Genomic DNA, 24,894 nt, shown 5'->3' with positions numbered 1-24,894 from the left:
TCAGGAAATATGCCAGGACTGAAGCATCCTGGAGGCTGACAGGTGATCTCTTTAGCTCTGTGACCCTCGCGTTTATAAGAGGTGAGACGTGGTGATTTGTTCCTGCAGGTGAAGGTAAGGGAACAGTGAGTGGAGAAAGGGAGATCATTTTGCTGCTGCTTGTGAGATGTATCTGATTGAACGGTGGAAACGATCTGTGTATCCGGTTTTTAGGTTTAAGACTTTTCAGAAGCGTTGAAGTGTATGGCACGTGGGACAGTGTTAAATCACATTAGTATTACATTTCTGTGCGTGTGGTTTAGATACATTTCCAGAACGTTTTGCTGACATATGCATTGGCTTGCCATGATAAGGATGGAGGGCCAGTTCCAGGAAGGGCCCGAGGAGGTGCAGGGTGCAGGCCAGTTGCTGGGTGTCCAGCAGACTAGTGATTCGATGAAGAAGAACATTAGTATTCTCCCTGCAGCCAGCGCTGTGCAGAAAGCAAACATGCAGACCGTGCGTGGTTAAGGCTTTCCCCACTGGGAGGGTCTCAGGGCAGGTCAGGAGCTCTCCCTGGCAGCTTTCATCTAAAGTGGTGGGCGGGAGGGCAGTGGAACTCATGTCCATTTTGCAGGTGGCAAAACTGAGGCAAAAAAAAAAAAAAAAAAGGAAGAGTGTAGGCAGCCGCATGGGAGAATTGAGACAAGAACAACAGGCCTTTTCGTAGCTTAGTGAGGAACTTTGACTAAATCACTATCAAGTCCACTTTTTTGTTTTTTAAGATGGAGTTTTACTCTTTTTGCCCAGGCTGGAGAGCAATGGTATGATCTTGGCTCACTGCAATCTCAGCCTCGTGGGTTCAAGTGATTCTCCTGCTTCAGTTTCCTGAGTAGCTGGGATTACAGGCACGTGCCACCAAGCGTGGCTAATTCTATATTTTTAGTAGAGATGGGGTTTCATCATGTTGGCCAGGCTGGTCTCGAACTCCTGACCTCAGGTGATCCGCCCACCTTGGCCTCCCAAAGTGTTGGGATTACAGGCGTGAGTCCGCTTTTTAAGGGTGTTCAAGAAAAAAGTGATCCAGTGATACTTGCTAAAGCACGGTAAGGAAGACTTCATTCAGGACGATGGTGATAGGGACCGTTGCAGGGGAATCTTGCAGTGTGGGAGAGAGATCGGGCTCAACTCTGAAAACAGGAGATTTATAATGCCCAGGAGCAGAGCTGCGTGGGGGTGGTCAGTGGATGGAAGATTACTAAGAAGAACATCAGAGGAAAGGGGAATTCTGGCTAAACCCACCTAACAGGACTCTTGCTGAATACAGGCCAAGGTGATCAAGTATCACCTTGGGGGTTTTGGAGGATGACGACCCTCATCAGATCTCAGGGGGGCTCAGATGTCCAAGGTGGTGGAGGCTTCTTGCTAAACTGAGTTAGCAGGGTTCTTGTTGAAACTGAATTTTATAAGGAAGGGCACAGATGGGCCTAGGAGAAAGTTCGGGAGCCTGATTGACATCTGGTCATTATTAATTTAGCTGGAATTATGACATTTGTGTTGCCTGTATGGGCTGGCTTTTTTGTGTTTGTTTTTACCTGTCACACAGAAGAAATGCGTGTCCTACGACCTGTGGATTTGCACATCTCTCAGAAGAAAATTGTCAAGTCTTTGCCACGGCCCACAGGCCCTAAAGCCCTGTAGGGATCTTGTGAACCCCATTTTCTCTCTCTTCACACAGCCTCCTGCTCTTCTGTGACCAGAGCCTTGCCAACCCAAAAGGCCTTACGTTTGTGCTTCTGTCTCCCTGGTAGAGGCTTCTACATGCGCCTGGAGTTCTCTCCTCATTCCGTTCGATTCTCAGCAGAGAGACCTGCCCTGGTTACGCGTCTGTAATTGTACAAAAATGCTATCTGTATGTCCATCTATAAATTTATTCATCTGTTTATCTCTATCATCTATTTGTCTGTCCATCCATCCATCCGTCCATCAATCCACCTACCCACCCATCATCCATCTGTCCGTCCATCCATCCACCCACCCACCCATGATCCATCTGTCCGTCCGTCCATCCATCCATCCATCCATCTATCTCACCCATCCCATCCATCCATCCATCCATCCATCCATCCATCCATCCATCCATCCATCCATCCATCTCACCCACCCATTCATCTACCCATTCATCCATCCATCCATCCATTCATTTATCCATCCATCCATCCATCCATCCATCCATCCATCCATCCATCCATCCATTTCATCCACCCATTCTTTCATTCATCCATCCACCCACCCACCCACCATCTGGCACCCCACAACAGATTGATTAATCTGTGTGTACATGATTGAACAGCAATTAAAGCATTTTACCATGGCACTAAAGCCTAGGAAGTATGAACTTTTCTTTCTGCTGGAATGTTAATGTGATTATGTTGTAGGGAATGGGAGAAACTGTCAACTATACTTGAAGATTAAGTTGGCTCTGTGAGTCAGGAAGTGAATAAAGAGAGATGGTTGCCATTTCAGAGGAGAAGAAATTAGCAAGTGGGGCAACGTAAGGGTCAGTCTTGCATCTGTGGACTTTGGTCAGTCAGTATTTGCACTTTGGAAAACAGAGAAAACTAGGATGTAGAATTTTAAGATGTCAAGGCAATTAGATGAGTGCCTAATTCTACAAAGAGTGGTTTAGGAACAGAACCTAAAGTCCAACTTAACAATTCTTCCACTCTCCCCTAATAGAGAGTCTGGGTTCATGGAAGTAGGAGGGAAGAAAATCTCTGTCTTCAGCCCTTGGGGTTGAAGTGGGCAATCGCTGTCAGAAACTGAGAAGGAAGAGAATGTCACTGGGGTTTCCTAGGAGAGGTCTCTGGTTAAGAAAATTTCAATGGATTTGTCTATCCGTTGTAGCCCATTTTGGATGAGAATTTAGACAGTATTTTGGGGGAGGGGCATATGGGAAGAAAACCACTGCACCGCCCTCACTCTTGTTACTCTTTCTAAATTGTAAAATTATACCCAGTGAGGAGGCGTGGTTTAAAAATGAAAGAGCGTGACTTTGGCATCAAACTAGGGTTACAATGTCAGTTTAGTGCCATATTAGCAAAATTTTCGCCTTTTTCAACCTTAGTTTTCTCAGCTGTAAGATGGCCATAATAATGTTATCATGCAGGGTTATTATTAGAATTGGGAAGTAGTTGGCAAATAGTTTTTTAAAAATAAGCTTATGCTCATTTAGACTTGGGAGGCTGAGGCAGGAGGATGGCTTGAGCCCAGGAATGTGAGGTTATAGGGAGCTGTGACCATGCCACTGCACTCCAGCCTGCATGACAGGACAAGACCCTTTCTCTCAAAAAAATTATATACAGTTTTTAATGAGCAGTATTGATGATGGTGATGATGATGGTAATGGTGATCGTGATGATGGCGATGATGATGATGACTGTGATGACGATGATGGTGGGGATGATAACTGCGATGATGGTGGTGATGATGGTGGTGATGGAGATGATGGTGATAGTGATGATGATGGTGATGATGACTATGATGATGGCGATGACTGATGGTGATGGTGATGATGGCAATGATGGTGATGATGATGGTGATAGTGATGGTGGCAGTGATGACAAGGATGATGATGATGGTGATAACTCTGATGACTGATGATGGTGGTGAAAATGATGATGATAATGACTGTGGTGATGGTGATGATGATGAAGATGATGGTGATTGTGATGGTGATGATGGTGATGATGAAGATGATGGTGAATGTGATGGTGATGATGGTGATGATGATGGAGATGATGGTGATGATGGTGATGATGATGGTGATGATGGAGGTGATGATGGTGATGGTGATTGTGATGGTGATGATGGAGATAATGGTGATGATGGTGGTGATGATGGTGATGCTGGAGATGACGATGGTGATGATGGTGATGATGGTGATGGTGATGATGGTGATGATGGAGATGATGGTGATAGTGATGATGATGGTGATGATGACTATGATGATGGCGATGATGACTGACGATGGTGATGGTGATGATGATGGTGATGGTGATGGTGGCAGTGATGGAGATGATGATGATGGTGATAACTATGATGATGACTGTGATGATGATGGCGAAAATGATAATGACTGGTGATGGCGATGATGATGATGATGGTGATGGTGATAATGACTGATGATGATGATGGTGATGATGATCATAATGATGATGATGATTATTTAGGTTAGGGAAGCTTCATTCTTTGCACAATAACCTGTTTTCTCGGGGAAAGGATTTGTTCTCTGTGCTCCAACTTTATATATATGTAAGGAAGCACAGAATAGTTTGCATCTTTTTTTTTTTTTTTTTTTTTGAGGCAGAGTCTCGCTCTGTGGCCCAGGCTGGAGTGCAGTGGCCGGATCTCAGCTCACTGCAAGCTCCGCCTCCCGGGTTCACGCCATTCTCCTGCCTCAGCCTCCCGAGTAGCTGGGACTACAGGCGCCCGCCACCTCGCCCGGCTAGATTTTTGTATTTTTTAGTAGAGACGGGGTTTCACCGTGTTAGCCAGGATGGTCTTGATCTCCTGACCTCGTGATCCGCCCGTCTCGGCCTCCCAAAGTGCTGGGATTACAGGCTTGAGCCCGGCAATAGTTTGCATCTTGACCAAATTCTCTTAACAGCCTTGTTTGTTAAATTGCCCAAGGTGCAGCTCAGTGATCAAAAGACATGCAGGGTGTTTCGGGCTAGTGTAGGGAGATCCAGCCAGTTATGAAGCAAACACTTGCTAGAGCAAGAAATTTTTAAAGGAAAAATAGAGAAGGTATTTTTTATATCATTCAGTAGCATAAATGAAAATGTAGATCATAAATGAATTTTCTGCCTGGCAGAGGCATACCACGTTGTTAGGGAGGATGCTTACCTGTTTCTGTTCAAAAGGATGTCAGAGAACACAAAAATTATCTAAAACACATTTGATGGGATTGAGAATACTACATATCAGTTGGCTCTGTTTGTTTCTGTCATTTATTCAAGGACTCGTGCCTTCTCACTGCTGGCTGCGCTGTGTGGACGCTGTTCATCTGATGTTCAAAATGTCCACAGTGTGGTCCCAGGGTACCTTGCCAGCAGCAGCATTTCATCAACTCGTCACACCGGAGTCAAAATCCCTCCAGACACTAGCTTTGAGATTTAGACAACTTCTTGAACCTTGATGAGTTCAATTTCCACATCTGTAAAATAGGGATAATTAATGGGAATATAAAATACACAATGTTCTGCATCTTTGTTTTTGCATTTAACAGTATATCTTGGGAATAATTCTGTATTATACATGTAAATCTACTTAATTATTTTACATGACTGCATAGTACTCCATTGTATTTTTATTTATCTATTTATTTGTTTATTTTTAGAAATAGGATCTCACTGTGTTGCCCAGACTGGAGGGCAGTGGTGCAATCATAGCTCATTGCAGCCTTGAACTTCTGGGCTCAAGTGATCCTCCTGCCTCAGCCTCTCAAGTAGCTGGGACTACAGGCGCACACCACCATGCTCAGCTAAGTTTTTATTTTTTTATTTTTGTAGAGACAGGGTCGCTGCTAAGGGTGGTCTCAAAACTCCTGGCCTCAAGCAATCCTCCTGCCTTGGTCTCCCAAAGTGTTGGGATTACAGGCATGAGCCACCACGCCTGGCCTCCATTGTTTTTTTAGATTGTAACTTACTTAACCAGTCCCCTATTAATGGATATTTAGAATTTTTCCAGTGTTCTGCTATTTCAAACTTTTATTGATTGTTTTAAGCCAGAATATTGATTTTTTTTACACAGACACAGCCAAATGTCCCTTAAATGTAGTAATTATTTTACCTATAAGGACTCTGTGTTTTTTTATGGAATAGCTTGAAGCATACTTAAAGTGTATTGATGTGTGTTTAGTTAGCAGGGAGCTTAAAAGAATTTTCCTTTAAGTTACTTGTTGAGACATCTGCCCTGAATGAGAATGAAAATAAGCTCAAAAGAGTGCCTAAAGTCAGAGGATCTGGCGAGTGGGAATGGCTGGATGAGGGATGGCCTGTTGGGATTAATCATGAACATTCTGTCCCATCGCCACTTCACCATTCAGGTTTTGCCCACCATGTGACAATGGGGCTATGCGGCTGGCATTAGGAGCATGTTGGATTTTTGTAGCAGCCAGAGGGCAGAACATGAGCATTTGCTAGGTCTGGTTCCCTCACCATCAGGGATGGGAGTGAGAAGGGGGAGTTCGCCTCTGAAGAGCCACCTCTGCAGGGAGAAATCTGTCTCCAGCAGGAGATCTGGGAAGACCACAGTGAGAAGTGCTGGCGAAGAGGTCCGCACAGGTGATGAAGAAAGAGAGTATCCCGGCGGTTGCAGTTTCATCCAAGTCAGTACCTTTGTCATCCATGGAAAATATACCCTGGCAACAAATGCATGCATGGCCCACATGGACACTTTATTTGCCCTTGAGTGTTGCCAGCTTTTTACGCTGTAGCTATAAGGAGATTTTGTAATCTCAAAAAGAACTGAATATTTTTTTAAGAGACAGGGTCTCACTCTGTCACACTGTAGGCTGGAGTGCAATGGTGTGATCATAGCTCATTGTAACTTTGAACTCCTGGGCTCAAGCGATCCACCCACCTCAGCCTCCCAAGGAGATAGGACTACAGGCGTGTGCAACTACACCTAGCCGATTTTTTCTTTTTCTTTTTTTTTTGTAGAGTTGGGGGTCTCGCTATGTTGTCCAGGCTGGTCTCCAACTCCTGGCCTCAAGTGATCCTCCTGCCTTGGCCTCTCAAACTGTTGGGATTGCAGGCATGAGCCACCGTATCTGGCCTGAATATTTTATTCTGCCTCCGTCTCCAAAAAGCAGGCTTCCATGGATGCTCCCTGTTGGTATAAGAAAAAAAAAATGATTGACTCACTTCGGTTCCATATCAACCTTTAACAAATGGCATGAAAAGAGCAGAGATAAAACGTGGGAGCCTGTCAGAGAAGTGAAGGAGGAAAGCAAGGAGTGCTATTAAACGAAGCGTGTTTTTAAGAGTGTGGCAGTAAGCTTTCACGTGGAATTTATTTGTCTTCTGCATTTGGATCAGTGAGGCTGTGAACAGCAAAGATTTAGTGCCACAGAAACACCTGCAGAAACCAAAGATGTCACAAGCAATGATTGTGTCAGCATTTTGATGCGTTCTCCCTGTGACAAGTATTGTCATAACCTAGACCTGCCCTGGTGGCAGTTTCAGACATAGGATTGTACTCAGAATGAAAACTGATCTGGACAAAAATTAAGCTAATCGTGTGGGTATTTAAGAATGCCTCATCATGGTTCTTGAAGCTATTATGCAGGGTTGCTTATCATTGAGGAATTTACCAGTTAAAGAGGAAGACGAAAATTTTTCAGTGAGAAAGCGTAGCTGTTTTGAAGGATTCTCTCTGTTCCTAAGCATCTACTTGCTAAAGTTAAGGATATGTTTCTAATTTGAACTGGTTGGTCAGGCACCAGTCCTAGTTAATAAGAACCCGAGTTAGAGTTTTTTTGTTTTTGTTTTTTTCTGTTTTTTTTTTTTTAAGGAATAGAATTTTAATACTTTTAGCTTAAGCATTAGCATAAACAAATGTAAGGCTTACTATGTAATTGTCAGGTGGAGAGCTTTAAAAGATACATTTTAATGAATAGACATTGTATCTAAGTTGGATATCCATGTTCTTGGACACATTTGTTCTTCAGGCATGTGAAAGCGAGTCTTTTTGCTGTGTTTGCTTGGCAGAACTTTATTTTCCAGATTGGGCCTGGCTTTTCTTAGGTCAATGTGCTGAATTAGCACTACAAAATGTCATTAGTGGTGTGCGATTTAGTAAAGATTTTTAGCTGAAGATTCTATCAGAAGGAGTTAATGTCACTTCTAAAATTGCCAAATTTCTGCCGGGAGAGTTGCGTAGACATTGAACATTGAGACCATTTACTTCACTACTGTCATTCCTTCCTTCCCTCCTTCCCTCCCTCCCTCCCTCCCTCCTTCCCTCCCTCCCTCCCTCCTTCCCTCCCTCCCTCCTTCCCTCCTTCCTCTTTCCCTCCGTCCTTCCCTCCCTCCCTCCCTCCCTCCTTCCCTCCTTCCCTGCTTCCCCCCTTCTTTCCTTCCCTCCTTCCCTCCTTCCCCCCTTCCTTCCTTCCTTCTCTCTTTTTCTTTTTGATGGAGTCTCGCTCTGTGACCCAGGCTGGAGTGCAGTGATGTGATTTCAGCTCACTGCAACCTCCGCTGCCGGGGTTCAAGCAGTTCTCCTGCCTCAGCCTTATGAGTAGCTAGGATTACAGGCATGTGCCACCATGCCCGGCTAATTTTTGTATTCTTGGAGATGGGGTTTCACCATGTTGGTCAGGCTGGTCTCAAACTCCTGACCTTGTGATTCACCCACCTTGGCACCCGAAAAGTACTGGGATTACAGGCGTGAGTCACTGCGCCCAGCCAACTTCACTACTGTTATGATCCATTCAGATTCTCTGGGGTCTGTAAGGGTTAGGGTTAGCAAACAGGTTTTTCCGTTTGAAGAGTTGATTCTAATCTGGAACAATAGGTCTAAAAGGCACCTGTCTACTTCCTAGACGGTCTCAAGCCAAGTACCACCAATTTCCTCCCTCCCTCCCTCCCTCCCTCCCTCCCTCCCTCCCTCCCTCCCTCCCTCCCTCCCTTCCTTCCTTCCTTCCTTCCTTCCTTCCTTCCTTCCTTCCTTCCTGTCTCTCTTTGTCACCCTGGAGTGCAGTGGTGCAGTCATGGCTTACTGCAGTCTCAGCCACCCAGCCCAAGTGATCCTCCTACCTCAGCTTCCTGAGTAGCTGGGACCATAGGCACGCACCACCATGGCCGGATCATTTTTGAATTTTTTGGTAAAGAGGGGTTTTATCCTGTTGTCCAGGCTGGTCTGGAACTCCTAGTCTTAAGTGATCCTCCTGCCTTGGCCTCCCAAAGTGCTGGGATTACAGGCATGAGCCATGGCACCCCAGCTTTTCAGTGTTTTAAAACCAGCCTTTAATATTGTGCTGACGTGACACTGGGGAAAATAATATGATTAGTAGAAAAGAACATTTTAATTTATGGTCAGAGGCCAGGGGGTAACATCTACAGACCCAGTTACACAGTCTGGTAAGGGCAGTAGGCTGGAAGCGATGCTGTTCATCAAGTTAATAACACAGTCAGTCTGATTTGTATGTAGAATGACTAAAAAGCATAGAAAGGCAAAGAGCCAATAATAGCTACACTAAGCTAATAGGGCACATCATTTCAGTATCATCTGATTATTTCTTGGTCTAATTTGGGATGGATATAATTTCACCCAGTGGTTGGTTTAGTGAACTGTCATGAATCAAAAAGACAGCTCCCGAATTCCTGATTCTCATTAAAAGTCAGAGGAGTCCTTTCCAGGTTTCAGCAGTTCCGTTTGACCAACAGTTTTGGAGCACCTAAAATGTGCAAGTCACAGCAGATTGGTCGGAGGCTACAATTTTTGACCATTTTGTGATTAAATTGCTCTTGTCCGAGAAAAGAATTTATTTTAAAATAATGTGCATTTATTTATTTATTTATTTATTTATTTATTTTTGAGACTGAGTCTCACTCTGTCGCCCAGGCTGGAGTGCAGCAGCATGACCTCAGTTTACTGCAACAACTTCCGCCTCCCGGGTTCGAGCCATTCCCCTGCCTCAGCCTCCCGAGTAGCTGGGACTACAGGCGCCCGCCACCACTCCTGGCTCATTTTTGTATTTTAGGTAGAGACGGGGTTTCACCGTGTTGGCCAGGCTGATCTTGAACTCCTCATCTCAGATGATCTGCCCTCCTTGGCATTCCCAAGTATTGGGATTACAGGTGTGAGCCTCCACACCCAGCTATTATTGGTTTTTTTTGTTTTTTGGGTTTTTTTTTTTGCTCTTTTTGAGACAGAGTCTTGCTCTGCCACCCAGGCTGGAGTGCAGTGGCGCGATCTTGGCTTACTGCAACCTCTGCCTCCTGGGTTCAAGTGATTCTCCTGTCTCAGCCTCCCGAGTTGCTGTGATTACAGGTGCCCACCACCACGCCCGGCTAATTTTTGTATTTTTTCAGTAAAGACGGGTTTCGCCATGGTGGCCAGGCTGATCTCAAACTCCTGACCTCATGTGATCTACCCGCCTTGGCCTCCCAAAGTGCTAGGATTACAGGTGTTAGCCTCCCACGCCTGGCTGTTGCCCGATTATTCTTAACAACCTTAGGTTAAAGATGAAAGGTATTAGAAACTGGAAAAGATTATGAGAAACTGGGATAGAAACAGATTTCTTGTTTCCATTTTTTACAATAATAATTGGTAGTGAGGAGGGAGTTAGCCAGCGTATCTCTGGGCTTGGCTTGGTTCTGAGTTCTGGGCCCAGCATAAGCTAAAGGTCTGGAGTTAAGATGACTGGAGTCAGAATGATTCTGATAATTTTTTAACTACAGGTAAGCACATGCCTATCTATAGCACAGGAGAAGGGTAAAAAACCAGTTCACAAGCCCTTAAATGTCTGTTTTTAGCCAAGGCATCCTTAGGGCACATGCATTTTGTGTTGCTTTTTCAGGGAACTCAGGAAGAACATTCCCAGATCCCAGGTCCACTTCTTTTCTTTGCCCTGTCACTCACTGGTCGCTTGGACCTCAGATCATTTCACTCAGAGAGGACTGGGTATACATTTAACAGCATGGAGAGCCAACCATCGTAACACCACAGTCCATTGAAACTGACTAGATAAAGCAAAGCAAAACAGCTTTTATTTTCCAGAGCCATCATTTATGAAGTTAAAAGTCTAAGTAGCCATTTAGAATTCTTTCATCACTATGGAAAATGGGATGGTTTCCTTTAGTCTTGGAAATTTGGTTCTCAAAAGATTATTTCCTCGCAGGCACCTGGCTTATAATCAGGATGAGCTGCCTGTGGGTGATGATTTGATTTTCTTTGAAATGTGGGGAAAAGGAGGAAGGATTCAACTTTTGCAATTTGTACAGCCTATCATCAGGTGAAGAAAACATTTAGCATTTCAAGATTAAATTTTTATTTGACCTTTCCAGTAATTTATCACAGAGATTCCTTTTTGATGGAAATTTTGTGTTTTTTAAATAGAATAATGGCTTTCTTTATCATTCAAATAAATGTCTTGTCACAACTTGAAAAAATGCAGTTTTTGAAACACTGAAATTTTTATTTCTCCCACAGTTATGCATTTTCTAAAGTCCTTTCATCTGTATAAAAATCTGCTGTTTCTTTTTACCAAATTTTACTTATTCAACAAGGATGAAGGTTTATAGGGAGAAAATATCATAAATCAACAAATTTAAGACTTTTTCTAGTCAAAACAAACAGTGATCTCTGGATTATTCAACTGTATAATATTACTTAAGCATTCAGGCACGTAAGTGCATGTTTTAAAATAAATCAGGAGGGACTCAAATAATTTTTATGCCTCAAGAGAAACCTTTGAGGTTCTTTCTGCACAGGCTTGCATAGAAACTTAGAGAAACATATTATGGAGGAGAAAAGAGATAGTACTGTTTTCTAGTACTAGTGTTGAGTGGATAGTGCTAGTGCTGAGTGGATGGTACTAGTGTTGAGTGGATAGTGCTAGCGTTGAGGGGATGGTACTAGTGTTGAGTGGATAGTGCTAGTGTTGAGTGGATGGTACTAGTGTTGAGTGGATAGTACTGGTGTTGAGTAGAAGGTCATTAGGATACATTACTTACTTTGCAGATCTACAGCACAGGAGAAGAGTGAAGAGCCTGATGGGGAATCAGAGGAGAGCCCCCATTAATGGTCATCATCAGAAGTGTCTTGGGCACCAGTTGACACAAGTATTATTAGGTCTAGAGACACAGAAACAGAATACATGCACCTCCTATTCTCGTATAGGAAGCATGTTAAGGACTGTAATGGGATGTGCACATGGGATAGGTAATGTACGTTTAAGCCACATTTTTCAGAAGGAGAGCATCATTCTGCCTGGGTGAGAAGCAATTGAGAAAACCTTAAGAGAGGAGGAAATAAGAGGTCAAGGTGGGCAGATCACTTGAGGTCAGGAGTTCGAGACCAGCCTGATCAACATGGTGAAAACTCGTCTCTACTAAAAAAAAAAAAAAAAAAAAAAAAAAGCTAGTTGGGCATGGTGGTATGCGCCTGTAGTCTTAGCTATTCAGGAGACTGAGTCAGGAGAATGGCTTGAACCCCAGAGGCGGGGGTTGCAGTGAGCTGAGATGACGCTGCAGCACTCCAGCCTGGGTGACAGAGTGAGACTCTGTCTCACAGTAAAAAACAAAAAAGGAAAAAGGAGGAAATATACCATCTGGGCCTTTGAAAAATACTTGGAATTGGCTGGGCGCAGTGGCTCACACCTATAATCCCAGCACTTTGGGAGGCCGAGGCGGGCAGATCATGAGGTCAGGAGATCGAGACCATCCTGGCCAACATGGTGAAACCCCGTCTCTACTAAAAATACAAAAATTAGCCTGGCGTGGTGGCATGGGCCTGTAATCCCAGCTACTCGGGAGGCTGAGGCAGGAGAATTGCTTGAACCGGGGATTCGGAGGTTACGGTGAGCCACGATAGCACCACTGTATTCCAGCCTGGGTGACAGAGCGAGACTCTGTCTCAAAAAAAAAAAAAAAAAAAAAAAGAAAAGAAAGAAAAAGGCATGGAATTTTACCAAGCAGAAAGGAAAAGGAATGAATGACATTCAGGGAAGGAGGGGATGGGCAGAACTTGAACAAAGGCCAGTGGTGTGAAAGGCCATTGTGTGTTCAGGAAACTGCCTGTTGAGTGGTGTGGTTGGGTTGAGGTGACTTGTATATGGTGGGGAGTGTTTGTGTTGGGGACAGTGGCTATAGTGGCAGATGAGCCTGCAAAGTTGTGGTCAGGTTTAGAAAAGCTTCGAGTGGCATGGGTAACTTGCAAAGGGATTTGAACTTGATCCCATAGACACGAAACCTCAACGATTTAAGGAGGGTAATGACATAATCAAATCTTATTTCCAGAAGAGTAATTTCAGTAACAGGAGGTAGCAGGTAGCAGTGGGCTCGCTGGGGGCTACGGGACCAGGAAGGAGTGGGTGGAGGTATTGCAGAATCGAGAGAAGGAGGACATGAACCAGAGGAACAGTGAAGGGATGGAGGAACAGGCGGGCGTTTGAGACTCTTGTCTCAAGCGGAAGACCTGAACGTACTTGGCGATGGAAATGACAGAGACAGAGAGCAGTAAAGTAGACAGGTTTTAGGCCGCATTACTGATTAGTAGAAATGAAAGAGAGAAGTTTTGGGGTAAAGATAACTGTGTTTCACTTTTGTTATCGTGCTCTTGAGAGGCTGGGAAGGGCCTTTGTGAGTGGAGAAGGTAAGGTTTGCACATGAGAGAGATTAAAATGTGGATGAAGCTTAGGAGACCATCAAAGGACAGAGGGGGCTGAGACTATGGAAACAGCTGAGATTTCCATGGGGAAGATACAGACTAGGAAGAAGGAAGGGTTGCAAATGAACCCTTGGGGGCCCATTGATGTTTGAAGGGAGGAAGAGGAGATGGAGATGGAGAGGAAATGGACATAGAGGCAGAAGGAGAGGACTATGCTGTAGAACCAAGAAGCAAAGAATTTTAGGAAGAAGGTCAAGGCAAAAACCAGTAGGATGAGCAGTGAGAGGAAGCCATTGGGTTTAGCAACTGGGAGACCCCTGGGGGGCCCTGCCCACGAGGGTCCAGTCAAGTGGTGGTGGAGGAAGAAGGCGGACTGCGGAGAGAAGAGTGGGGCACGGGCTCCAGGCCAGTGACAGCTGTGCCCAGACAATTTTAAGTTGCCAGCATGATTCGGTCTGGCTGGAGTGCCCCATCGTTCAGCTTTAAATGCACAATGCTTGTGTTTTATAGCCTATAGACTGCAACCTGCTTTGACCTCTTTGTATTTTTTAAAACTTTGTCACTCTGTCCCTGCTTTTGTTCCTTGGAATTTATGTTCTTGGGTTGCAGGAAGTCTTTATAGGTTTTCAGATCATTTTCCTTGCTGTAGCCTTTCTTGTCACAAGGACACCCCCCCTCCTCTCTCTCTCTCTCTCTCTCTCTCTCACACACACACACACACACACACAGACACACACACACACACACCACTGTGTTATATAATATCATAGAAAGTGCTCAAACTGTTCATTCATGAGCTTTGTGTTTGATGTTTCTAATTAAATTTCCTGGAACAGGGGAAGTGTCTTCAAGTGATTTCTGTTTATTGTGGGAACAGTAACAGTTTATGGTAATCTTATATCCCTTAAGAAGGCCAGAGAACTTTGTCTTTCGAAAGCTTAAAGCAGGTAAATGCACATTGTTTGGCTAAATGATAAAGCAGGTGGATTTGCGGGCTTGGAGCGATGGCAGCTCATCTGACAACAGGGTCTTCTAACCCCTCCATCCCTGTCACCTGCAGTGCTTGCCAAGCACATGCCCTGGTAGCCATGGGTATCAGCCCGGCATGACTCATTGAGAAAGGACCTCGGAGAGAATAGGAAACCGAGTTCTATTTTTTGCCCTTTACCACTTGTGTGATGGGACTCAGTATCCTCATCTGTAAAATGGAGATGGCAGTAACTTCTCGTCTGCTTCATGGGGTTGCTGTAAGGAGTGGATTCACTGATATATGCCAGAGTCCTTTGTAAATATCAAGTTGCTCACTCCAGCTGGCACCCTACAGTTGATAAATTTTTTTCTCCTTTAGGGAGGTATTTAGTGAAAAGGTCTATCTAGTTTTTCCAATGTATCCGTCCTCAGGCAACATCATTGATTAGAAGCAAGCAGACCTTTTATGTTTATCTTTTTATTGCAGTGAAATATACATAACATAAACTTTACCACTTTAACCTCTTTGGGGGGTGGGGTGTGGGATGCGGCGGGGGACAAGGTCTTGCTCTATGGCCCAGGCTGAAGTACAGTCCCGTGATCATGGCTCACTGCAGCCTTGACCTCCCGGGCCCAAGTGATCCTCCTACCTTAGCCTCCCAAGTAGCTGGTATGACAGGTGTATATCACCGTACTTGGCTAATTTTTTAATTTTTTGTAGAGACAGGGTTTCACTGTGGTGCCCAGGCTGGTCTCGAACTCCTGGGCTCAAGCGATCTTCCCACCTCAGCCTCCCAAAGTGCTGGGATTATAAGCATGAGCTACTGTGCCAGGCCTATTTTAACCATTTGACAGAGTACAGTTTGGTGGCATCAAGTATATTCACATCGTTGTGCAACCATCAACCCCATCCATCTCCAGACCTTTTTTTTTCTTTTTTTTTTTTTTTTTTTGAGACAGAGTCTCGCTCTGTCATTGAGGCTGTAGTGCATAGGCGTGATCTCAGCTCACTGCAGCCTCCGCCTCCAGGACCCAAGTGGTTCTCCCACCTCAGCCTCCTGAGTAGCTGGGACTACAGACATGTGCCACCACACACTGCTAATTTTTATATTTTTAGTAGAGACGGGGTTTCACCATATTGGCCAGGCTGGTCTCAAATGACCTCAAGTGATCTGCCTGCCTTGGCCTCCCAAAGTGCTGGGATTACAGGCATGAGCCACCGTGCCTGGCCTCCAGATGCTTTTCATCTTCCCAAACGGAAACTCTGTCCCCATTAAACAGAACTCCCCATTGCCTTCTCCCCCTAGTCCCTAGCAACCACAGTTCTACTTTCTTCCTTTATGAATTTGATGACTTTGGACACCTCCTGTAAGTAGAATCATACGGTATTTGGCTTTTTGTATCTGGTTTATTTCCTTTAGCATAAATGTCCTCAGAGTTCATCTGTGTTCCAGCATGGGTCAGAATTCCATTGCTGTTTGTGGCTATTTACTGTTATATGTGTAGACCAGATTTTATCCATTTGTCCCCCAGTGGATGCAAGGGTTGTTGCCACCTCGTGGCTGTTGTGAATAATGCCGCTGTGACTGTGGCTGTCGACGCCCCTGTTCATTCCCCGCTTTCACTTCTGGGTATAGACCTAGGCGTGGAGTTGCATGCTGACTTGCATTCGCAGAGAATGGGACTGGAAACTTGGCTCCGTGACTCTACTCAGGATCTTCTGATGGAGACTCCTTGGTCATGTGGTGTCAAGCCTGGGCTGTTTAGCATGTGACTCTCTTGACGTTTGTGCCGCTTTGTGCCGCTGTCCTGCCTTCCCCATAGGGGGCCACATAGCCCATCGCCACCTAGCCAGGGACAAAGGCAGAAAAACCCTAGCTCCACGGGCACTACTGCCTCGCCGTGTTGTCAGCTTCCTGCCGTGGCAGTGCTGGCTCTGAGGAGACCCCTCGGTCCCTTCCTCAATCTCTTGTCCCTCGGGCTGAGTCCTGCGGCAACCTCACTTCTCACTCCATTTCCTCCAAGCAAGGAAATGCTTTTCTCTTATAGGCTACCAAGGGTCCGATTGAGCAGGGTGTCCCCTCTGTGTGGGCCGTGGTCATTTCTGATCACAGGGATTCTGTAGAGGAAGGAGCACCTGTGGATGGAGAGTGGAGCGAGGGGCAGCCCAGGAGGAGAGGGACCTGATCGCCGTTCCCAGCCCAAGCCCTTGTCCGTGGTCACTGCTGCCAAAGGGCTTTTCCACCTTCCGGAAAATGGACTTAGTAAATCCAACAAACTAAGGAACATTGGGGTGTCATCAGCATTAGGGACTCAAGTGGCCAACAGGGAAACTGACTGACTGACTGAATGAATGAATGAATGAAGTATCTGGTATTAAACGACGTGGCCGGGCGCAGTGGCTCAAGCCTGTAATCCCAGCACTTTGGGAGGCCGAGATGGGTGGATCACGAGGTCAGGAGATCGAGACTATCCTGAGTAACACGGTGAAACCCCGTGTCTACTAAAAAAACACACAAAAAAACTGGCCGGGCGAGGTGGCGGGCGCCTATAGTCGCAGCTACTAGGGAGGCTGAGGCAGGAGAATGGCATAAACCCGGGAGGCGGAGCTTGCAGTGAGCTGAGATCCGGCCACTGCACTCCAGTGTGGGCGAGACTCCTTCTCAAAAAAAAAAAAAAAAAAAAAAGAAGAAAAAAAAACCACCCGTGGTGCTTGAACCTTGGTCTTTCCCCAGTGATTTTTCTCATACTCTAACATAGTTCTTGTTCTACCTCCCAGAGGGTAGTGAGGGGGAACACGTACCTCCTCATTCAGGGTCTTGGCCCACCTAAGAACTCTGTGAGGTGCAGCCACCTGTCTCCCCCTGGCTTAGCGATGAGTGAGGAGGGATGGGCCATGGGCTCAGGGGCCGTCTCTGGAATTGTTATGATTTGAGTTTCCTGGACAAAAGCCATTGGCCATGGCCAGTGTCACTGGGAATGCCTGACTCCGTGTATCCCTCTGTGATAAACCTGTGCTGGGTCTTTATCTGTTTATATTTAATGATGATTGTTCTGGCAGGTTCTAGAAGGTTTGGCTTCTGGGATGTAGTGTTTTGAGGGGAGAATCCTACGGATGAATCATTTGTGGATTTGGGCAGAAGATCCTGTTTCTGATCTTTTTCATCTGGGATATTTTGTGGAAGGACTATGTTCTGCCCCTTGGGTTTGTATAATTTCAAACAGACCTTGAAGCTATAGACAAGCTTGTCTCATGAGCATTCATGGGCCGGTGGGAGCGCTGTCCTGAGGTTAACTGCAGTGAGCGGAAGTGAATTCCTCTCGCTGGATAGGATTTTTAAACATGCATTTACCTTCCCTTGGATTGTGACAGAGTGTGCATTGCTGTCAGGAGGCCAAGGAGAGGAGGAGGAAGGGTGTTCCCTCTGTGCAGGAATCTCTTTGACAGTGACTAAAGTAGGGGTTCCCAACCCCTAGGCCACAGACCAATACTGGTAGGGTATGTGGCCTGTTAGGAACTTTGCCACACAGCAAGAGGTGAGCAGCGGGCAAGCAAGCACAGCGTCATCTGTACTTAACAGCCACTCCCTGTTGTTCTCGTTACCGCCTGAGCTCCGCCTCCTGACAGATCAGCAGCGGCATTGGATTCTCATAGGAGCATGAACCCTGATGTGAACTGTGCACACGAGGGATCCAGGTTCCACGCTCCTTATGAGAATCTCATGCCTGATGAACTGTCACTGTCTCCCATCACCCCCAGATGGGACTGTCTAGTTACAGGAAAACAAGCTCAGGGCTCCCACGGATTCTGCATTATGGCAAGTTGTAGAATTATTTCATTATACATTCGTGTGTAATAATAATAGAAATAAAGTGGCTGGGCATGGTGGTTCACACCTATAATCCCAGCACTTTGGGAGTTCGAGGCGAGTGAATCACTTGAGGTCGGGACTTCGAGAGCAGCCTGGGTAACATGGTGAAACCCCATATCTACTAAAAATACAAAAATTAGCCAGGAGTGGTGGTGGACACCTGTATTCCCAGCTCCTTAGGAAGCTGAAGCAGGAGAATCGCTTGAACCTGGGAGGCAGAGGTTGCAGTGAGCCAAGATTGTGCCACTGCACTCCAGCCTGGGCAAGAGAGCCAGACTCCGTCTCAAAAAAATGAAATAAAGTACACAAGAAATGTAATGCACTTGAGTCATCCCCAAACCACCCTGCTCTCCCGGGTCCATGGGAAAATTGGTTTCCATGAAGCTGGTCCCTGATGCCAAAAAGGTTGGGGACCATTGGACTGAAGAAGGTAATGCCTGAAGCCCTGGCATTGCCATAACACTGGGGCTTCCAGTGGTTTCTCCGGACACAGGACCGTTGGTTTCTTGAAGCAGGAGTTGAAAGTCTCGGGACAGAGGATGACTCGGTGGGCTCTGGTACTTCCCTGTGCACAGAGCTGGGATCTGGAGGATCTGGGGATGACGGAGGAGCCTGTTCCATGCCAGGGTTATTAGTGGAGTTGTGCATGCAGGGCTTGCTTGCTGTCAGTGAAGGAGCTGGTCCCGGGATGCTGGCTCTGGGGCTCCCTGATCACAAGGGGCTCCTCCAGAGAAATGGACTCTCCAGCCCCAGATGTCCTGGTTTTAGTTTGTTGCTCTGCCGTTGCAGAGTGAAATGTGTATTTTCAGGCAGGACAGTCTTCCCCAGTCCATGGCCCTTGTTTGTTAGTTTCTTTGGTTTAAAAAGGATTCAAGCCGGGCGCGGTGGCTCAAGCCTGTAATCCCAGCACTTTGGGAGGCCGAGACGGGCGGATCACGAGGTCAGGAGATCGAGACCATCCTGGCTAACACAATGAAACCCCGTCTCTACTAAAAATACAAAAAAATTAGCCGGGCGAGGTGGCGGGCGCCTGTAGTCCCAGCTACTCGGGAGGCTGAGGCAGGAGAATGGCGTGAACCCGGGAGGCGGAGCTTGCAGTGAGCCGAGATAGCGCCACTGCACTCCAGCCTGGGCGACAGAGCGAGACTCCGTCTCAAAAAAAAAAAAAAAAAAAAAAAGGATTCAAGCTGCTTGGTGAGCACTTGTACCCTCGGACCAATTAATGACCCTGTGTCTGGGCCACCTACAACACTGCTCACACTGCGTCATATCCTTACCCAGCTGGGAGAAGGGGTCCAGTGTTTGCAGAGCACTCTGAAATTTCCTCTAGATGAAAAAGCCTGTGAGGACCTGGGGGTTTTAGTGTGACTTTCTGGTCCGTGTGGAGGTGCGGAGAGCTGACACCGGCAGAAGGATCCAGTCCTTTTCTGTAGAAGAAACCTCTTGTGGGCTCCAAAGTGACGCCACTGTGCTCTGCAGCAGGTGGTACCAGGAGGTGGCCTCACCATGTCGACCTCCACATCCACATGTCCCTTTGCAGGAAAGCATGCTTGCCCCTGTGTACTTCTTTTTTAAAAAAATTATTATTATTATTATTATTTTTTGAGACAGAGTCTTGCTCTGTCGTCCAGGCTAGAGTGCAGTGGCACGATCTCGGCTCACTGCAACCTCTGCCTCCCGAGTTCAAGCGATTCTCCTGCCTCAGCCTCCCAAGTAGCTGGGATGACAGGTGTGTGCCACCCCGCCTGGCTAATTTTTTGTATTGTTAGTAGAGACGGGGTTTCACCATGTTGGCCAAACTGGTCTTGAACTCCTGACCTCAGGTGATCCGCCTGCCTCAGCCTCCCAAAGTGCTGGGATTACAGGCGTGAGCCACTGTGCCTGGCCGCCCCTGTGTATTTGTTTGCACGAAGATGTTTGGCAAGGAGCCATGGTGGATAAAAGTAACAGTAATGCTTACAATTAAGCCGTCGTTATTGTTTACTTAAACTTTGGTGGTAGGGTGAATAGAGCTATTGCAAAACCAGACTCCTGCATCTAAGTGTTCTTTTTTTCCCTCTTTGTTCACAGCGGGGCCTTTTCGGAAGTGGTTTTAGCTGAAGAGAAGGCAACTGGCAAGCTCTTTGCCGTGAAGTGTATCCCTAAGAAGGCGCTGAAGGGCAAGGAAAGCAGCATAGAGAATGAGATAGCTGTCCTGAGAAAGTAAGTGCTGGAGGGCAGCCCTCCTCCCTTCCTCCTCTCCTCCCCTCCTCCCTCCTCCCCTCCCCAACACCTCCCCTCCTCCCTTCCCCACCTCCTGGCCCCTGTGTCCTGCAGGATGCCTGCCCCGGAGGCAGACTTTCCTCGGGGGCAGAGGGGCCCCCAGAGGACTCTGCAAATGATAACCCACTTTCAAAGCACTTTTCCCATAGATCTCTCGTGTCTTATAACATTCACGGCCATGGTTGGAAGTAGTTCTCAATTCCAAAGAGCACAGCTGTCAGGCAGACTTGCTTGGGAACCGAGACCCTGCCACTCACGATATCCAAGTGACCGTGGGCCGGCTACGGAGCCCTGAGTCTCCTCTGTAAAATGGAGTTACTGGCATCTCCTTGGCAGGGTGTTGTAGGGATTTGGTAAGATGCTGCTTACTACGTTTTTGTGAAGGGCTCACTGCGGCACTCACCACGTAGTAAGTGCTCAGTAAAGGTCTGTGCTGTTGCCACCGCTATGAGTACTGTTGTTGTTGTTGTTGTTGTTGTTGTTACTGTTTTATTTATGATAAGGTGATAAAGCTCATAAAATATAGTCATGTGTCCAAAGCCTTGCAGCTCCAGGGTGGCAGAGCCTGGAATACCAACCCGGCCAGTGGTACTTCCACATGCTCCGATGGTTTCTCCCATTCTCTGCCACAGACGTGGCACTTGGCACCCAGCAGGCTGCATGGAGTTCACTGTTTCAGTGCTTACCTCTTCATTTCTTTCTTTATTTCCTTTCTTTCCCTCCCTCCCTCCCGCTTTCCTTTCCTTTCTCTCTCTTTCTTCATTTCTTTCTTCCTTCCTTTCTCCTTCCTTCCCTCCCTCCCTCCCTCCTTCCCTCCCTCCCTCCCTCCTTTCTTTCTCTCTCTTTCTTTCTTTCTTTCTTTCTTTCTTTCTTTCTTTCTTTCTTTCTTTCTTTCTTTCTTTCTTTCTTTCTTTCTTTCTCTCTCTCTCTCTCTCTCTCTCTCTCTCTTTCTTTCTTTCTTTCTTTCTTTCTTTCTTTCTTTCTTTCCTCTCTCTCTCTCTCTTTTTCTTTCTTTCTTCTCCTTCCTACCTTCCCTCCCTCCCTCCCTCCCTTCCCCTCCCTCCCTGCCTCCCTTCTCCTCCCTCCCTTCCTTCCTTCCTCCCTTCCCTTCCTCCCTCCCTCCCTCCTTCCGTACTTGTTGACAGAGTCTCGCTCTGTTGCCCAGGATGGAGTACAATGGCGCAATCTTGGCTCACTGCAACTTCTACCTCCTGGATTCAGGTGATTCTCCCACCTCAGCCTCCCAAGTAGCTGGGATTACAGGCATCTGCCATCATGCCCAGCTAATTTTTGTATTTTTGTAGAGACGAGGTTTCACCATGTTGGCCAGGCTGGTCTTGAACTCCTGACCTCAGGTGATCTGCCCGCCTCGGCCTCCCAAAGTGCTGAGATAACAGGCATGAGCCACTGTGCCTGGCCAAGATTTTCATTTGTTTCTATTACGCACGGGGAGTGAAAATATAAGAAAGTCCCCTCTTGTATAATGGCACACATAGAACCATTCATTTTTTCTTGTTTTCTCCAGGCAGGATCTTGCTCTGTTGCCCTGTCTGGAGTGCAATGGCATAATCTTGGCTCGCTGCAACCTCAACTCCTGGGCTCAAGTGATTTTCCCACCTCTGGCTCCTGAGTAGCTGGGACTGTAGGCACATGCTATCATGCCTGGCTAATTAAAAAACATTTTTTTTTGTTTGTTTTAGAGATGGAGGACTCACTGTGTTGCTCAGGCTGGTCTTGAACTCCTGGCCTCAAGCGGTCCTCCCACCGCAGCCTCCCAGATTGCTGGGATTACAGGCATCAGCCATGGCGCCTGGCTCCCAGAACCATTCTGATGTGTCTGGATCCACCCCAACGATGTTCTTTCATGGGTGTGGTGTCCGCACCGTTCCCCACACTGCCATGATTAAGCCATTGCCCTGTAATGTCAAAAGGTTTGGGGGAGTAAGCCCTTATGTAGTACCTGATTTTGCATGTTTGGAGTGTGTCTGAGCAGGGTGCTACGGAAATTTGTAAGAGTTGCTATGAATAAAAGATGTTCGAAATATCCTTGAAATTTTTGGGGTTTGGAATCAGCACATAGCAAGAATCTCTGTACCGATAAGCAAAGCAGAATGAGAACAAGTCTTCTAGAGCCTCAACACAAAATATCACGCTCCTCACATTCTTTCTGAATAAACATCTTACCCACTCCTCTCTTACTGGGACCAGCAGTGTCCACCGAACAAATAATGGGCCATTATTTGTACAAACCCAGCAGTGCTGAGAGGGCCAGGACAGTCGATCTGTAGTCTTCTGACCTTTGTGAACCTCCCAGAAGAAGCTACAGCATGCGTGATAAGTGTTTGAGAACCAACAGGTCTCTATAACATTGTAGCCTAAGGGGTTTGCTTATTTGTTTGGTAGTTGGACTGTTTCTAGGTGCTCTGGATTGTCTATTAGGAACCCAGTGAGTTTCAGGTTGTCCTGAGGAGGATTGCAGGAGATGATTGTATGGAAGAGAATCTGGGAAAACAAATTAGGTACATTAGCATCTAGCAGGAAAACATGATGTTAATGAGACCTTTATTTAAATTGCTCATTTTCCAATATGAAATCAGTACTTGGAGAAGAAGTTGTTTGCTGGTGACATTAAGTTGCAGGCATATTACAGATATTTGACACTGTAGATGGAATTCTGGGTGGGCCCAGAGTCTTCCAAAGGTTTTACGTTGGGCGCAGGAGCTGTCTGCTGAGGATTGAGAATGGTGACTGTATTTTTGTGTGACTCCCTTAGGGCTGAGAAGTCCAAAAGCGGAGGGAGTCAGTTTCATTTTTTAGCGTTATTTTTCATTTGCATGAGCAGAGGCCATGGAGGTAGGCTTTATAAGCCAGTCCTGTTGATGCTGTGGATGGTCTGTTTTAATTGTCCTCACCCTGTGCCTCACTCAAATAATCACTTCCAGGGAGAGGGCATTGAAAAACCGAGGAGGGCTGGAGGGCTGGAATAACTTGTGATGGTTTCTCAGTATCCGCTGCTGGAGTGCCTGGAAGCCTGGCCCGTCTTTTAGGAGTCAAGAACAAAGAAGTGATTTCTCCAGGGATAAGAAGGTGATCGATAATATCTCCCGCACTGACTTTTTTTTTTTTTTTTTTTTTTTGGTCCTCTGCAAATGATTTACATGTGGAATAAGAGGCAGATCCACATCACGAGCAGCTGAAAGCAACGTCAATGAGCTAGAAAGAAAACAGTTTGAAAGCACTCAGAATGTTGTCATGGAGACATTCATTCATTTAACAAATATTTGTTAAATTCTCACTGTGCAGCAGGCAGCACTGGTGGGCGCTGAGTGTAAAAGATAAGGTGCTCTCCTTGCCCTCTGGGAGCTCATAGTTTTGTCACTAAGTACGTGCAGTGGCATTGCAGATGCTGCGTAGGAGCGTGGCCAGGGCCTGGAGGGTAGGGGTGCCCTCTTCTTCCTTTGGGGTGGGATGGGAGGAGAGGGTTCACGGAGGAGGAGGGCCCGGACAATGGGCATGGTTTGCAGGGTCGGAACACAGAGGGACATTCCATCCATAAGTGGCAGCCCAGACAGAGGTCAGGACATGGGAGACAGAAAGGCTGGTGTGCCGGGGAGCTCTCCAGGGCAAAGGGTTCAGGGGGAGGCCTGGAGACACTAAGGTTGGAGAGGTGGGATTGTGGAGGGCCTTGTGTACCCACTTTGAACTTCATCCTCTAGACCCTGGGGAACCATTGGAGGGTTTTAATGAAAGGAGCAACATGATCCAGATTAATTTTTGGAGATTATTGTGGCAGGACTGAGAAGAATGGACTGGGGGGCCAGGACTCAATGTATGTAGGGAGAATAGTGAGGAGGCCATTGGAAGAATCTGGTGGAGAAATGAAGACGTAACACATGAATGCAGAAGCTCTGGACTTGAGATGGAAGAAACAGGTATGAGGGTGTGAACGCAGTGGAATCTGTAGGACTCAGGAATTTGGAAGGAATGGGGAGAGCAGGGAGGGGAAGGAGGATTCCAGGAGGGCTGCCAGGTTTCTGACATGGATGCCTGGGTGAGTGATGACCCCGTTCACTGAGATCAGAAATACCAGAGCAGGAGGGCTGCCAGGTTTCTGACATGGATGCCTGGGTGAGTGATGACCCCATTCACTGAGATCAGAAATACCAGAGCAGGAGGGCAAGTGGAGAGTCCTGATCTAGACATGCTGAACTTGGGGGCTGGGGAGATGTCCCGGTAGAGAGGTCCAGTTAACTGTCCAGGTCTGGAACTCAACTGTGATCTGGACTTGCTGAATGGTAAAGTTTTTCAGACACAGCATATAAGAAAAAAGTCCTGGCCAGGCGCGGTGGCTCACGCCTGTAATCCTAGCACTTTGGGAGGCCGAGGCAGGTGGATCACGAGGTCAGGAGATCAA

General features: G+C 46.6%; 1 protein-coding gene across 6 annotated transcripts in view; it reads left to right on the top strand.

The window, feature by feature from the left end:
• LOC105490615 (calcium/calmodulin dependent protein kinase ID) overlaps positions 1-24,894 on the top strand; it is a 491,371-nt gene that overhangs the window by 191,307 nt on the left and 275,170 nt on the right. For 5 of the 6 annotated variants that reach the window (XM_011756412.3, XM_071070483.1, XM_071070482.1 and 2 more), the window contains exon 2: positions 20,289-20,420. The exons of the other annotated variant lie outside the window; for it this stretch is intronic. In XM_011756412.3, coding sequence (XP_011754714.1) covers positions 20,289-20,420 — 132 coding nt within the window. The remainder of the gene's footprint in view (positions 1-20,288; positions 20,421-24,894) is intronic. 6 annotated transcript variants of the gene reach the window in all.

Source organism: Macaca nemestrina, chromosome 9 (genome assembly GCF_043159975.1).
Source record: "Macaca nemestrina isolate mMacNem1 chromosome 9, mMacNem.hap1, whole genome shotgun sequence".
NCBI classification, from domain to species: Eukaryota; Metazoa; Chordata; class Mammalia; order Primates; family Cercopithecidae; genus Macaca; species Macaca nemestrina.
Note: the sequence above shows the minus strand (reverse complement) of the source record. Positions and strands in the feature narration are given on the sequence as shown.